Genomic DNA, 15698 nt, shown 5'->3' on the forward strand with positions numbered 1-15698 from the left:
TCTTTGCCTTCCAACGCAGGGGGTGCAGGTTCCATCCCCGGTCGGGGAGCTAAGATCCCACATGCCTGGTGGCCAAAAAAATCAAAACATAAAACAGAAGCAATACTGTAACAACTTCAATGAAGACTTCAAAAAGGGTCCACATCAAAAAAATCTTTAAAAAAAAAAAAAAAAGGGCAACCAAAGGAGATGCCAGGGAAAACGCTGCTGTGACACATGAGCTATGAGCTCCATCAGAGCCTTTAGCCAAAGTCTGAATGGTGACTTTCTCTTCCCCAAAGTGCAACTGACACAGCTAGGCTGTCAAACCACTAAGATGACCTGGAAACCGCCTGGTTCCAGCCCACGTTCTTACGTTGGGTAAAAGTCCAAGGCAATCAATGCCATCTGCCTGTTTTGTGTTTTTGGTGTGTGTTTGTCATCAGGACATACACGAAATCCCCAGAACGTATCTATCATATAACTGGAAGTTTGTACCTTCACCCATTTCCCCTTCCGCTCATCCCCTGCCCCTGGCAACCACCATTCTACCCTCTGGTTCTGTGAGTTCAGCTGTTTTTTTAAAAAATTAAAGTATAGTTGATTCACAATGTTGTGTTTGTTTCAGGTGTACAGCAAAGTGATCCAATCAAACACATATTTTTTTCAGATTCTTTTCCATTATGGTTTATCATAGGATATTGGATATAGTTCCCTGTGGTCTACAGTAGGTCCTTGTTGGTTATCTATTTTATATGCAGTAGGGTGTATCTGTTCATCCCAAACTCCTAATTTGTCCCTCCCCCGCCCTTTCCCCTCTGGTAATCATAAGTTTGTTTTCTAAGTCTGTGAGTCCGTTTCTGTTTTGTAAATAAGATCATTTGTATTCTTTATTTAGATTCCACATGTAAGTGATATCATATGATATCTGTCTTTCTCTGTCTGACTTACTTTGCTTAGTATGATCATCTCTAGGTCTACCTGTGTTGCTGCAAATGGCATTATTTCATTCTTTTTCGTGGCTGAGTAATATTCCATTGTATTAATGTACCACATCTTGTTTATCCATTCATCTGTCAACGGACACTTAGGTTGCTTCCATGTCTTGGCTATTGTAAATAGTGCTGCTATGAACACAGGGGCGCACGTATCTTCTCAAATTAGAGTTTTCGTCTTTTCTGGATATATGCCCGGGAGTGGGATCTCGAATTCAGCTTTTTTAGATTACACACGTAAGTGAGATGCTACAGTATGCGTCCTTCTGTGACTGACTTATCTCACTTTAATGCCCCCAAGGTCCAACCATGTTATCCCAAATGGCAAGGTTTCCTTCTTTTTTATGGCTGAATAATATTCCATTTTATACGCATCTCCTAGCTTCTTTATCTACAAGCCAAGAAACACGTGAGGCTACCAAAAGCTAGGAGAGGGGCACAGAACAGATGGTTTTCTAGAGCCTGTACGAGGAACACTGCCCTGGCAACACCCTGATTTCCTATGCTGGCCCCCAGAATTGTGAGGCTGTAACATTCTGTTGGGTTAATCCCCTTACTTTGTGGTACTTTGTTATGGCGATCTCAGAAGCCAAACACCCACCCCATGTGGGCCATATCACATCAGCCCTCAGCCAGTTCACCTCTGCTTCTAAAGCACCTGGGGTTTTCACACTCCACACCGGGTATTAGAACTTGTGCTATGTGACGGGCTACAAGCTAAATGATGGCCAGGGAAAGAAAACATTTGGAAACACAGCTTTGGAGGTCCAGAAAATTGTCATAATGATATCCATGTTTATCTCTTTAAACAGGCTGACCACCCAGTTGCCCCCTCAGGCTTGGAGAGATGACATCATGTCACGTAGACAAGCAGCTACAGCTCAGAAAGGGGATGCGATGGGGTTTCCGTAAGGAAGAACTTCAGGTTCTCCTTGTGACTTTGCCCTGGGATCGGCGAGAGGAAAGAGTCGAAAGTGCAGAGGCGACCCACTTCACCCCACGCAGATGGCTACCATCAAAAAAACAGAAAACAAGTGGTGACAGGATGTGGAGAGAAGGGAGCCCTCCTGCAGTGGAGGTGGGAACGTAAAATGGTGCCGCCACTATGGAGAACAGGATGGAGGGGCCTCAAAAAACTAAAAATAGAACCACCGTTAGGATCCAGCAATCCCACTCCTGGGCTTATACCCACGAGACATGAAAGCAGGGTCTTGAAGAGATACCTGCGCATGTCTGTCCATTACAGCACTGTTCACAACAGCCAAAAGGGAGAAGCCACCCAAGTGTCCCTCATGGATGAATGAACAAAAAGGAATATATCCAGACTATGGAGTATTATTCGGCCTTGAAAAGGAAGGGGACTTTGACACCTGCTACAACGTGGAAGAACCCTGAAGACGTTACGCTCAGTGAAAAGGAAAACTACCTAATGATCCCACTTACATGAGGCCCCTAGAGGAGTCATATTCATAGAGACAGAAAGTAGACGGTGGGTCCAGGGGCTGAGGGTGAGGAAGTAGGGGAGCTGGTACATTTTAACGGGGACAGAGTTTCAGTTCTACAAGAAGAAAGGAGTTCTGGAGATGGATGGTGGGGATGGCTGTACCACGTACTGAATGTCATTCATACACTGAATTTTACGCTTAAAATTGCTTAAGATGGTATCTTGGATGCTATCTGTATTTTGCCACAATTAAAATTTTATAAAGTGCAGAGAGAGAAGAGGCTGAGAAAGGAGGGTGTCCCCGTGGGCGGGAGATCCAGGAACAGGTGTCTGATACCCAGAGTCAAGGTAAGGTAGCCAGGACCTCGGCAGACGCTGGACCAAGGGCGGGTTTGGAAAGGATCCGGGACCAGTAAGTCCAGACAGAGCTGTGTGGGAGCCACGTCCAGCTGGCACGCTTCTGCCAAGGAGCATGTCTCTGGGGCAGCCACTTAAAAACTCTGGGCTGCAGCCCAGGTCCAGACCACGTGTGCCCGGGTTGCCTAGTGTTGCCGTTGCATCTGGCACCTGTCTGTAGACAGGTAGAAAGGAACGGCATCTTAGGAGGGAGAAAATATCCTTTGCAAAGAACTCCTCCAACAAGAGATGCAATGATGAAGCACTGATAGGAGAAACCCCTATCTTGCAGGTTTCATGTAAAGAAAGTAACAGTGTCTGCTCACTGATACGTTTGTCCACTCTCTCTGTTTCTCTGCCCATCATCGAGCTCACGCTGACCCTGCTGTGTAAGCAGTGCATCTGGTCCGAGCCCTCCCCAGGTCCACTGGAGTGTTGGGGGGTCTTGGGCGGGAGTGTTCAGCCCTCTCCAGGAACCCACCCAAAGGTGCTCTTGGGTCCCTGCTTCCCTTCTCCATGACACCTCTCCATTCCCAATCTCTGATTCTTTTTTCACACGACAGACTCTTTCCCATTTCCCTAGAACCCCCTGTGATACAAAGTACCGTTCCAATTTCAAATCCTATGGAAGGAATGGAAGGTCACGTTACGTTGGTGCAGACAGAAATTGTATGGTCTGGTAACCAGCCAGGAATTTGGGTGCAGAAGGTGGCCGTAAGTTCAGGGAAGGAAAGGAGATGGGAGACGTGGGTTCTTCCCACACGGAGTCGAGCGGGAAGGGGCTCACACTGCCTACTGGGCTTTTTCAAGTGACAACCCGTCAGGGCGCACAGAACCACCTGGAGGTCCAGTTAGGAGTTTCTGGTCCCCAGGACTTAAGCTTAGCAGCATTTTTCTTCCCGCCACACCCAGGTGAGTCAACTCAAAGTCAACCCTCGTTGCTTCGGCTCATGAAATTCTTTAGTTCTGCCGACAGAGCCAGGTACTGGCCCGTGAATGCTGTATTCCCAGGTGGGGCGCATCCACGGTTGCCTGAATCTAGCTGGAAGCCTGGCTCTTAGCTGATGTCCTCACCAGGTGGAGGTGGGTGCAGATAATTGTATCTGTGTTAGGTGTGGTGTCTCCGCTTACATGTGGAAAGGTGAGTCTCTCCCTGGCTTCATCCTGGGGTATTACGGGGCACAGATGGAAGGCTGTATGACTTTCCAGTTTCTCAGTAAACTCAGGTAGCCTGACCCCCTCATTCAAGTAAAAGCTTTCTCCAAAAAGCCCCCAGGCTTCTTGGATGTAGAGAGGCATAAACTGCTAGAAGGAGCTTCAGACTGCAGTAAACGTCCTTAAAGCCTCAGATTTCAAACAGTACTGCAGTTCCCTAAAAAGTTAAAGAGAATTTCCGTAAGTCCCAGAAACTTCAGTCCTTGGTTAATGCCCCCCAAGAATTGAAAGCAGGGACTCTGACAAACATTTGTACACGCAGGTTCATAGCAAACGATTACTGTGCAAGGTGGAAGCAGTCTTCTCCTTTTAAGAGAATTCTCTTTATACTTAAAAAAGCTTCCTGCAAAAAGCCCCCATGCTTCTTGGATGTAGAGAGTCACCAATTGCTGGAAAGGGCTTCAGACTGCAGTAAATATGTTAAGACAAGACAGACAGTGGGGGATGTTATTGGGAGAGTGTGCTGGTCCAGGCTGTGAATTATCGATGCCCCTGGTCTTATCGTCTCTGCTCACTGGCTCTTGAAGAGAGGGCAAAGTGACACCCGCCGTTCTCAGTTTTCTCACTGTTATCAGGTCCACCACAACTGGGGGTGGGAGACCGTTATCCAAGTGTGCTCTGTGAGATAGTCGTCCAATTGCTCCTGTGTTCCGACTCCCCCACTGCCTTCCGTGGCACCCCCACTGAGTTGAACTGTGTTCCCCCCCAAAAGTCCTAGACTCCGGTACCTGTGAGTGTATTTGGAAATAGGGTCTTGCAGATGTAATCAGGTTAAGACTGGGACTAATCCAATGACTCGTGTCCTTAAAAGAAGAGGAAGAGAGAGAGATCTCTCTACTGTATCCGAAGGAGGCCATCTACAAGCCAGGAAGAGGCCTCACCGGGAACCAAGTCAGCCAGCATCCTGACCATGGACTTCCAGAACTGGGAGAAATACATTTCTTAGAAGGTCACCAATCCTATGGGATTAGGACCCCACTGTCATGACCTCATTTGACCTTAATTACTTTTAACAACACGATCTCCAAATACAGCCACACGGTGGGGGTTGGAGCTTCAAGACATGAATTTTGGAGGAACACAAGTTCAGTCCAGAGCAATGAAGGTGATGGTGATGGCGGTGATGGAGGTGATAATTATGGAGACGATGGTGGTGATGATGATAGCGGTGATAATGATGACGGTGATAATGAGGGTGATGATGACGGTGGTGATGGTGATGAAGGTGATATCTATGGGATGATGATGGAGATGACAGTGGTGGCGATGGTGGTGGTGATGATGATGTGAGGGTGGGCATGATGAAGTGAGAAGCACCTGCCTACTCAATGCTTACTACACGAGAGGAACCGTTCTTAAGAAATCCCTTCCAATGAGCAGACCCATCCGTTGTTACCAATCACCCTACAGGGTAGGAACAATTCTCATTACACAGACGAGCAAAACCAAGGCACACGGGGTGATGACAACATACACCGTACTCAATCTCTCCAGCTGGAGAGTGGCAGACCCAGGGGTCCAGCACAGGCAAGTGGTCCTCATATCCACTCTTCATTCCTGAATGCCCCTCTGAGGTGCTTCCATTAACAGAGGCTCTTGGTAAGGGAAATAAATTTAACCTGGAAGCCATAAGGTACTACCGCTTGGCAATTGTGGGGATACACGCAAACTACCTTACCTCTCGGGGCCTCAGATTTCTCAGCTGTAAAATGATGACGGTTGGCCAAACTTATCACCGAGTGAATTTGTGAAACATTTTATTTGTTTGTTTGAATCAGGGCTTCCAAATAAAATGATTAAAAAAAAATCCCACAAAACACTAGCAGGTGGACTATATACCACATGTTACCAATAGGGGGCAGCCAATTTTAAAACCAATTTTTAAAACTATATAAAGTCTTCACACTCTTCTACGTAAAACCACCCCATTTTATTCTTAGCCATGCAATAGATGAAATTCTATAGGGGAAAATCAGATTGCATTTAACAGCATCCTAGAACGAAATTGGGTCATTTGTAGAGACATGGATGGACCTACAGACTGTCAAACAGAGTGAAGAAAGTCAGAAAAACAAACATCGTATATTAATGCATATATGAGGAACCTATAAAAATGGTACAGATGAACTTACCTGCAGAGCAGAAATAGAGACACAGACGTAGAGAACAAATGTATGGATATCAAGGGGGAAGGAGGGGTGGTGGGATGAATTGGGAGATTGGGATGGACATATATCCACTATTGATACTATGTATAAAATAGATAACTGGGCTTCCCTGGTGGCGCAGTGGTTGAGAGTCCGCCTGCCGACGCAGGGGACACGGGTTCGTGCCCCGGTCCGGGAAGATCCCACGTGCCGCGGAGCGGCTGGGCCCGTGAGCCATGGCCGCTGAGCCTGCGCGTCTGGAGCCTGTGTTCCACAATGGGAGAGACCACAACAGTGAGAGGCCCGCGTACCGCAAAAAAAAAAAGAAAGACAAGCCGTAATATACGTTGGTGACGGTGTGGAGAAAAGGGAAAGCACGTCCGCTGTTGGTGGGAATTTAAACTGCTGCAGCCGTTATGGAGAACAGGATGGAGGGTCCTCAAAAAACTAAAAATAGAGCTACCATGTGATCCAGCAATCCCACTCCTGGGTATATATCTGGAGAAAACTCTAATTCGAAAAGATACATGCACCCCAATGTTCACTGCAGCTCTATTTACAACAGCCAGGACATGGAAGCAACCTAAGTGTCCATCGACAGAGGAATGGATAAAGAAGATGTGGTGTGTATATATATATATATACACACACACACACACACACACACACACGATGGAATATTACACAGCCATCAAGATGAATGAAATCATGCCATCTGCAGCACCGTGCATGGACCTGGAGATTGTCATACTGAGTGAAGTGAGTCAGACAGAGAAAGACAAACACCATACGATGTCACTTCTGTGTGGAATCTAAAGAAAAAGGAGGTCACAGCGCAGAGGACACAGAGCACGCTGCCAGAGGCAGGGGGCGGGAAGATGGGAAAACGGGGGAAACGTTCACTTACTTGTCCACCAGTTTCTTGGCGAACCCGAAGTCAGTGAGCTTGATGTGACCGTCTCTATCCAGCAGGATGTTCTCCGGCTTCAGGTCCCTGTAGACGATCTCCTTGGAGTGCAGGTACTCGATGGCACAGACGATCTCCGCAGCATAGAAGAGCCCGGTGGAGCTGGAGAAGCGGCCCTGGTTGCGCAGGTAGCTGAAGAGCTCACCACCCGGCACGAACTCCATCAGCATGTACAGGAAGCGGTCATCATGCCCCGTCCAGAACCTGCGGGACCAGAGCGGGAGTGAGGGCTGCGCCTCGGATGGACAGGAAGGGACAGGGACGGACGGATGCTGGGATGGCACTTAGACGGAGGTCGTGTCACATGAACAGGTTGTGTTAAGATATATCTCTAGGTAAGACATGATCATACGAAGTGAATTCAATCAGACAGAGAAAGACAAATACCATATGATATCACTTATATGTGGAATCTAAAATGAGACACAAATGAACTTATCTACAAAACAGAAACAGACTCACAGACACAGAGAACAGACTGGTGGTTGCCAAGGGGGAGGGGGGTGGGGGAGGGATGGAATGGGAGTTTGGGGTTAGCAGATGCAAACTAGTATATAGAGAATGGATAAACCACAAGGTCCTCTTGTAGAGCACAGGGAACCGTATTTACTTTCCTGCGATAAACCCTACGGAAAAGAATACGATAAAGAATGCATAGATACGTATAAGGGAATAACTTTGCTGTACAGCAGAAATTAACACGGCATTGTAAATCAACTCTACTTCAATTAAATCTTTAAAAAAACGATATATCTCTAGGTCCATGTTAGGACACTCATATACATGGACAGATGCAAGACGTGTGTGGACAGATGTTAAGATTTGGTAGAGGGCTTCCCTGGTGGCGCAGTGGTTGAGAGTCTGCCTGCCGATGCAGGGGACGCGGGTTCGTGCCCCGGTCTGGGAAGATCCCACATGCCGCGGAGCGGCTGGGCTCGTGGGCCATGGCCGCTGAGCCTGCGCGTCCGGAGCCTGTGCTCCGCAGCGGGAGAGGCCACAGCAGTGAGAGGCCTGCGTACAGCCAAAAAAAAAAAAAAAAAAAAGATTTGGTAGAGATCGATGTTAAGATATGTCTATAGGTATTAGAACAGAAAAACCAACACATAAACAGATGATTATTTTGTAAGAAAAGATACATCCCTAGGTAGATGTTAAGATACTCATACAGATGGACCGATGCTCACATCTGTGTGTGCGGCAATGCTAAGATTTGGTAGAGAGCGATGTTATTGGTACAGATACATGTTAAGACACGGCATAGACAGATGTCACATTATGTGTATAAATACACGTTAAGATCGATCTCTAGGTGGACGTTAAGATACTCGTATAGGTGAACAGATGTCGAGATATGTGTGTGGACACATGTTAAGGTTTGGCAGAGATCCATGTGATGGGTACAGGTACCCATTCGATGTGCTAAGATGTGGCACAGATGATGTTAACGTTACGTGTACAGACACACGTTTGGACACGTATAGGTAGACGTTAAGATTCAGGTGCACGCAGATGTTAGGATACAGGGAGACACAATGCTAAGGGATGGCTATCCTGTCGACATGCAAAGGTCTCAGAACGGCCAAGAGTAAATACCAACTTCTGATGATAAACTGGTGAACAGCTTGTTATGGGCTGAACTGTGTCCCCAACCCCCAAATTCATATGTTAAGTCCTCACCCCAGGACCTCAGGAGGTGATTCGATTAGGAAATACGGTCTTTAAGGAGGGGATGAAGGTAAATGAGGTCACTAGGGTGGGCCCTGATCCCATAGGACAGGTGTCCCTATAAGAAGAGGAGATCAGGACACAGACACACACAGAGGGACGACCCTGGGAGGACACAGGGAGGAGACGGCCATCTCCACGGTCTCAAAGGGCACCCACAAGGCCGACATCCTGACCTCAGACTTGCAACCTCCCCAAACATGCGCTAGTAACTCTGCTGATACAGCCGTGCCGTCTGGGGCGCTCGTCTCACAGCCCGAGCAGACTCACACGGGGAGGGCACACCTCAGGGATCACACCTGGTTCAGTGGCCCCAGGGTCGTCATCAAGACTGCAAATTTCCAGTCCATTCATGATGGCCTCCCAGACACCTACTGGGAAAGGTGGCCATTAACAAAACCCCAAAGCAAGAGATTTCTAAGCAACAACGGGTAGGAGATGTCCCCAGAGAGTCAGAAGAGACGCATCACCTTTAGAAAGGTGCTGATCGGCTCTGTTCACGGGAGAAAAGGCAGCAGCGACAAGCTGAGGAGAAAAGAAGAATATAGATGCGAGAAGAGACAGAGTCCTGAATGAATTTTAGAGGTCACGGCAAAGAGGAAAAGCAACAGCTACATCCTGGGGAGATAAGCACTGATGGAGAAGAAAGTTTGCCTGTAAAGGAGACGTAGCTACGTATGGCTGATTCACTTTGTTATATAGCAGAAACTCATACGCCATTGCAAAGCAACTGTACTCCAATAAAGATGTTAAAAAAAAAAAAAAAGACGTAGAATAAAAGAGAAACGCTCTTTGGAAGTAAGGGCTCTGTTTTTGAGCGGATTTAGGACACAGAAGCGTGACTCACGCACAAGCATATAAAGGTCCCCCCCTCCCCCCCGCAGGATCGGGACACACAGACGATGATGTGAAGCAACGTGAGGCTACCGTGCCAGCGGTGCCTGATCCCCGAACCCCCGGCTCGGGCATCTTCTCTGCTCAGGACGCTGTGCTCCCCTCCAAGGCTGGTCCCAAAGAGCTGCGTCCCTCTGGGCTTCCATGAAAACAAAGGATGCTCGGAGGACCCGGCGTCCTTGGGTGAGCAATGCACAGGGCACCACGCACCAGATGGTCTTGGCTGCTGGGATGGGCTGTTCCAATAAAGTAAAGAACAATACAGGCACACCTCGTTTCAGTGTGCTTTGCACACACCGCATTTTTAACACATGGAAGGTCTGTCACAACCCTGTTTCGCAAGCAACTCTACGGGCACCATTTTTGCAAGAGCATTTGCTCACTCTGGGGGTCTGGGTCCCCTTTTGGTAATTCTCGCGATACTTCAAACCTTTTCGTTACTGTGGCGATCTGTGATTTGGGGTGTTTCTATTGCAAAAAAGCAAGTCACGGAAGGCTCCGAGGTTGGTGAGCGATTTTTACCAATAACGTGTTTTTCACTATGGCACCCACATTGCTTTTTTTTTTAGACATAATGGTACTGCACACTTAACAGACTTCAGTCCAGCGTAAACGTAACTTGTAGATGCGCTGGGAAACCAAAAGCTTCGCGTGACTCGCTTTACGGCGCTATTTACTTTACTGTGGTGCTCTGGAACGGAACCCACCGTTATGTCTGAGATCTGCCTGTAATCAACCGTATCGATATATACACAAAGCACTGGAGGAGATAGTTTGCAATGACCCAAAAAGTAGCTGGAAGGAAGATCACCAAGCAGTAACCAAGTGTGGCAGTGGTCAGGAAGGTGTAAGTTTCTGCAATAAATAAAAAGATGGGGGACTTCCCGGGCGGTCCAGTGGTCAGGACTTGGTGCTTTCACTGCCGAGGGCACGGATTCAGTTCCTGGTTGGGGAACTAAGATCCCCGTAAGCCTTGCGGTGCGTGCGGTCACATTTGAAAAAAAAAAAAAAAAGATGGGCTGCAGAGAGGAAAAACGCCCCCCGTCGTGGATGTGAAAAACTTTTCTATGCCCAAGGGAAGCCTTTTAAAAAGAAAAAAGGACAACACACTCTTCTGGTGTTCAAATGAATGGCTGTTTTGTTAAGCACTATGGTTTATATGTCTTCGCACAATGCGGGCCACGCGTTACGAAAGGGTTTCTCTACATGCGCGTTTACACGTGCAGACTCTTTGCACGACGGGTGCGGCTGGGGGATGACGGCTACCCTCCGATAGGGTGGCCATACATGCCATTCTTTCTCGGTGTTCCTCGTTGATTTCTGTCTCTCAGAGTCAGAGACGGCCCCGGATCCCGTCTGTAAGAAGCACAGCGGCAGCCACGTCTAGGCGTGGCTTTTCCCCCAGTTCCTGACAGCCGTGCATCTCTGGCCTGTTCCCCTTCTCACATCTGACAGCTCAAAGGCTCGAGATTTGCAGTGTTGAGACTTGAGGGAACACAGGACGCAGGAAGAGTGCTTTGGGGTTGTGGGTTGTGGCTATTGCTACTGGAGTGGAACACAACTTTGCTCCCCCCGCAAAGTATCTCTTTGGCACGCGGATTATTTCGACCTGAAAACAATCAAAGCCCAAAGACTCAAAAGAGAAACTCTGACCTTCTCGCTAATAGCCTAAAAGAATTTAGACGGAGGAGCTGTTCCTGGGACCCCTCTCCTCGCCAGAGATGTCTGCCCGTGATATGGGCCACCCGTGGTGGGGAAACAGCAGGGCCTGGAGATCACGGTCCACCCTGTGTCCCATTGTCTCTGCAGGCTCAGCAAACACTTGTCTACCAACCCTTTTCTTTTCCGTCTCCATGTCAACGGCCCTCCTTCCCTTTGAAGTCCCAAGCCACTAACCCAACAGGCTCTTTCGCCTTTAGCTGAAGATGATAGCATTTAAGATGAGGGTTAGGACCATGTTTGTGAGTGACTCCGCTTTCCTGGGTCTCTCCCGTGCGTCCAGGGGATTCAACTTTCGTGGGACTTTCTCCTGTTCATCTGTCTCACGTCCATTTCATTCTCAGACCAGCCAGAAGAGCCTGGAAGGATAAGGAAAATGTCTTCCTCCCCGACATGGCTTTCTGGAGAAATCGTCTGAGCAGACGCCCATCTTCCTTCCATCATTTAAAATCGAGATGAGTCGTTACCTTTGGGCCGCCCGCCCTCCTTCTCCGGTCCACATACCGACGTGTATGGCAAGGACGTTCCGTGCCGTGATGCTTGAATAGAAGCGCACGGCATCCCAAACGCACGACAGCCTCGCTGTGTTTTGCGGGCGAGCTGAGAACCCAGCAAGGGCTTTGCGGTTCTGACGGGGAGATGTGTTCTAGAGCAGGGGTCCCCAACCCCCAGGCCACGGTACTGATCCGCGTCCTGTTCGGAACCGGGCCGCACAGCAGGAGATGAGCCGCTGTTCCCCCCCCACACCGCCCCATCGCTCACATTACCACCTGAAGCCCACCATAGACACACACCTCCGTGGAAAAACCGTCTTCCACAAAACCGGCCCCCAAAGCCAAAAAGCTTGGGGACCGCTGTTCTAGGGTCCTGACACCTGACTGGTGAACTTGTACACTGAACCTCTACGTAAACTGGTGACCTGCTGAATTTCTCTGGGGCAGGGCGGATGGCCAATCTAGCTAGAACTCACCTGGGAAGGCCTGGGATTCCGGGATTTCGGGGCCGAACTGAGCCCTTAAGAAGACGTGAAACAGTCAATAATATCTAAGCAAGGGCACGACCATTTTCTACAGCTGTGAATTGGGTTGAAAAGGTAGGAGAAATATACAGGAGCCTATCTCTCCGCTGCTCCAATACACACACACACGCGCACACACACACACACACACACACACACACACACACACACACACACGCACGCACCTGGAGGTCATCAGGGAGCTGCTAGGCAACTCATTCTTTGCGTAACTTCTGTAACTGCTCCCGCAGACCCACTAACAGGCTGAGACTGTCCTGACGTCTTCTCAGCTCTGGCAAACGATGCATCCCAAGGTTCCAAGGCAAACTCATCTCAACTCTCAGGAGCATCAGATAATGAACAATGTGGGGAGGTGAGGACAGAACCCAGATGGGGTCAGCAGCAAGGAATGAGACAACTTTCAGGGTTGAGCAAGTAAGTGCAGTGCGTCAGTCCCAAAAAATAGCGTGGCTGGACACCAGGTGATTCGGGAAGGAGGCCGGGGTCACAGTCTCTCTTTCCGTCCCCTGGGCTCTAGGGGAACTGCAATTTGATCCACGGGTAGGTCGACCGACATAGGAAGCAACTGAGGGTGAAGGGTCTGTTAACCGGCTCCCAATTCCTCACACGCCAAGCCATTCTCGGATACCAGCTGGGTGTCCTAGAATTCAACTCAGTTCTGGTACTATGCACCCGGAGTTAGCATCAGACCCCACGGGGTAAGGGCTCAGTCCCACAACACCCCAACGGCAAGTCCAGGGGGCCACCTGTGCTTCTGACCGACCGGCTGCAGGTGGAAGGTTGCCACGACCTCTCCTTGGGTTTCATCTGCTAGAACGGCTCACAGAAGTCAGGAACGTTTACGCGCTAGATCACCGGTTTATTATAAGAGGAGCTAACTCAGGAACAGCCAGATAGGACCGATGCAGAGGGTGAGATTTGGGGAGGGGGCAGGGGACCCCAACACCCTCTCCAGGCTGCACTCTCCCCAAATCTCTACATGTTCACCGACACGGAAGCTCTCTGAACCCTACCTTCTTGGGGTTTTATAGAGGCTTCATTACGTAGGTCTGATTAACTCACTGGCCACTGGGAAGCGAACTCAACCTCCAGCCCCCCTCCGCTTCCCAAGGTCAGGGTGGGACTGACAGTTCCAACCCTCTAAGGGTTGGTTCCCCTGTAACCAGCCCCCAGCCACAGGTGACCGGGGGGCTTTCCAAGACACCTTTATGGCTCTCAACACTTAGGAGATTTCAAGGGTTTTAGGAACTCCGTGCCAGGAACTGAGAAGCAAACCAGATAAATATTTCTTAGGATAAATCACCGCATCACAGTCTCAAATGTCACAAACAAGGGGCAGAGTGGGGAGAACTATCCTGACCGATCAAGATGGATGAAGACGTCCGTTCCACAAATATCTAATGAAATCAAACAAAACTTCAACCAACCAGCACACCTACGAAAGCCACCGTATAATAAGTGGATAAGTCATTTTGACCTTTGCAGATCACACGCAGAAGTGATCCGTCATCAGCCTGCTTAAGAAGCAATACTTTTCAAATAAAGGCACCCGTAACAAATAGAAATTATGGCTATAAAACAAACAAAAGTCCTGAGGGCCCTGATGCCACTTGCCTTCTCCAAATCACGAAAATCAAATACAGCATCGAAAGGAAGAAAAGAAATTCCGCCGATACATCTTTGCTTCAAAGCTCCACCAGTTAAGAGGTTTCTTGTATGGACAGAAGTTGTGAAGGGCTGGGTATTATTAATGATCGGAAGTAAACGAATATTCAAACACTTCCTGACATCACAATTCCAAAAACAGTAACAGTCATCGCTTGGTGCTTGTGGCTGACAGGAGGCAGTCCACGTGACCACAGAGGAATGAAACTCTTGAGGTTAGAAAATCAGAAGCGGGATACACTGCAGGAGCTAATCTGTTCATCCCGTCATTCTCATCAACTGCAGGACCGAGTCTATAAAAAGAGTAGAAGTTCGAGGGCCAAAAGCAAGGTTTATCACGTCGCTACGAGAAAAGCACGCACGTAGCGGATCTCAAAGGTGTGGGACCCACGGTTAGCATCACCGAGCAACATCTCCAGTAACTCACGATCACCCGTCTTTATTGACCTCACCACCCACTGGTTTTCTCTTTGTTTAGTGGATACATCTGGACAAGGACCCACTTCGGGGACGTCCCTGGTGGTCCAGTGGTTGATACTTCGCCTTGCCGTGCAGGGGGTGCGGGTTCGAGCCCTGGTCGGGGAAACTAAGGTCCCACATGCCTCGCAGCCGAAACACCAAAACACATAAAGCAGAAGCAATATTGTCACAAATTCAATAAAGACTTAAAAAATGGTCCACATAAAAAAAAAAAAAACAACAACAAAGGACCCACTTCATACCTGGCAATGTCCTATCTTGGACACACTGGAAAGGGCACCTCCCGTTTGGCCTGTCATGAGCCTTGTGGGAAGCAGGGGAACCAGCTCTAAACACCGAACACAGAAGGGGGGTGTGTGTCCCAGCAAGATGGGAAGGGTTGGCCAGGTGTATCTGTGGTCGACGGAGGCTGGGGACAGACACACAGGGAAGTTGGAAACTGAGGCACCAGTCAAACCCTAGAGCTGTGGACGCACCGTAGGGAGTCTGCATTTTGTTGAGGGCAGGAAGGAAAGTCATTGACGGGACTGGAAAACAAAGGATGACAGTTGGGTTTTCATGTCAGAAAGAAGCCCCCGTCTCCAATCAAGAGTGGATGAGCCCTGGGGAGGTGACTGAGAAGAAAGAGAGGGGACCCAGATGAACAAAGGTGGATGGACTTTGGAGATGTGACTTACAAGAGGCAAGGGCAGGTCTGGAAAAGATGAAAACTCTAACTCGAAAAGATCCATGCACCCCTGTGTGCACAACAGCAGCAGTCACTGCAGCCAAGACATGGAAGCAACAGCAGTGTCCATCGACAGAGGACTGGATAAAGAAGACGTGGTACGTGTATACACAGTGGAATACCACTGAGCCATGAAAAAGAATGAAACGATGCCGCTTCCAGCGGCATGGATGGACCTGGAGATGATCATACTATGTGAGGTCAGTCAGACAGAGAAAGACAGACGTTATACAGCATCACTCCTATGTGAAATCTAAGAAGTAACAGAAATGCATCTACGTACAAAACAGAAACAGACTCACAGAC

General features: G+C 48.7%; 1 protein-coding gene across 1 annotated transcript in view; it reads right to left on the reverse strand.

Moving 5' to 3' along the window:
* The window catches only part of PRKX (protein kinase cAMP-dependent X-linked catalytic subunit), a 77596-nt gene that overhangs the window by 20914 nt on the left and 40984 nt on the right, over nucleotides 1-15698 (reverse strand). Inside the window, exon 3 of the mRNA XM_065901234.1 lies at nucleotides 7084-7347. Coding sequence (XP_065757306.1) covers nucleotides 7084-7347 — 264 coding nt within the window. The remainder of the gene's footprint in view (nucleotides 1-7083; nucleotides 7348-15698) is intronic.

Source organism: Phocoena phocoena, chromosome X (assembly GCF_963924675.1).
Source record: "Phocoena phocoena chromosome X, mPhoPho1.1, whole genome shotgun sequence".
NCBI classification, from domain to species: Eukaryota; Metazoa; Chordata; class Mammalia; order Artiodactyla; family Phocoenidae; genus Phocoena; species Phocoena phocoena.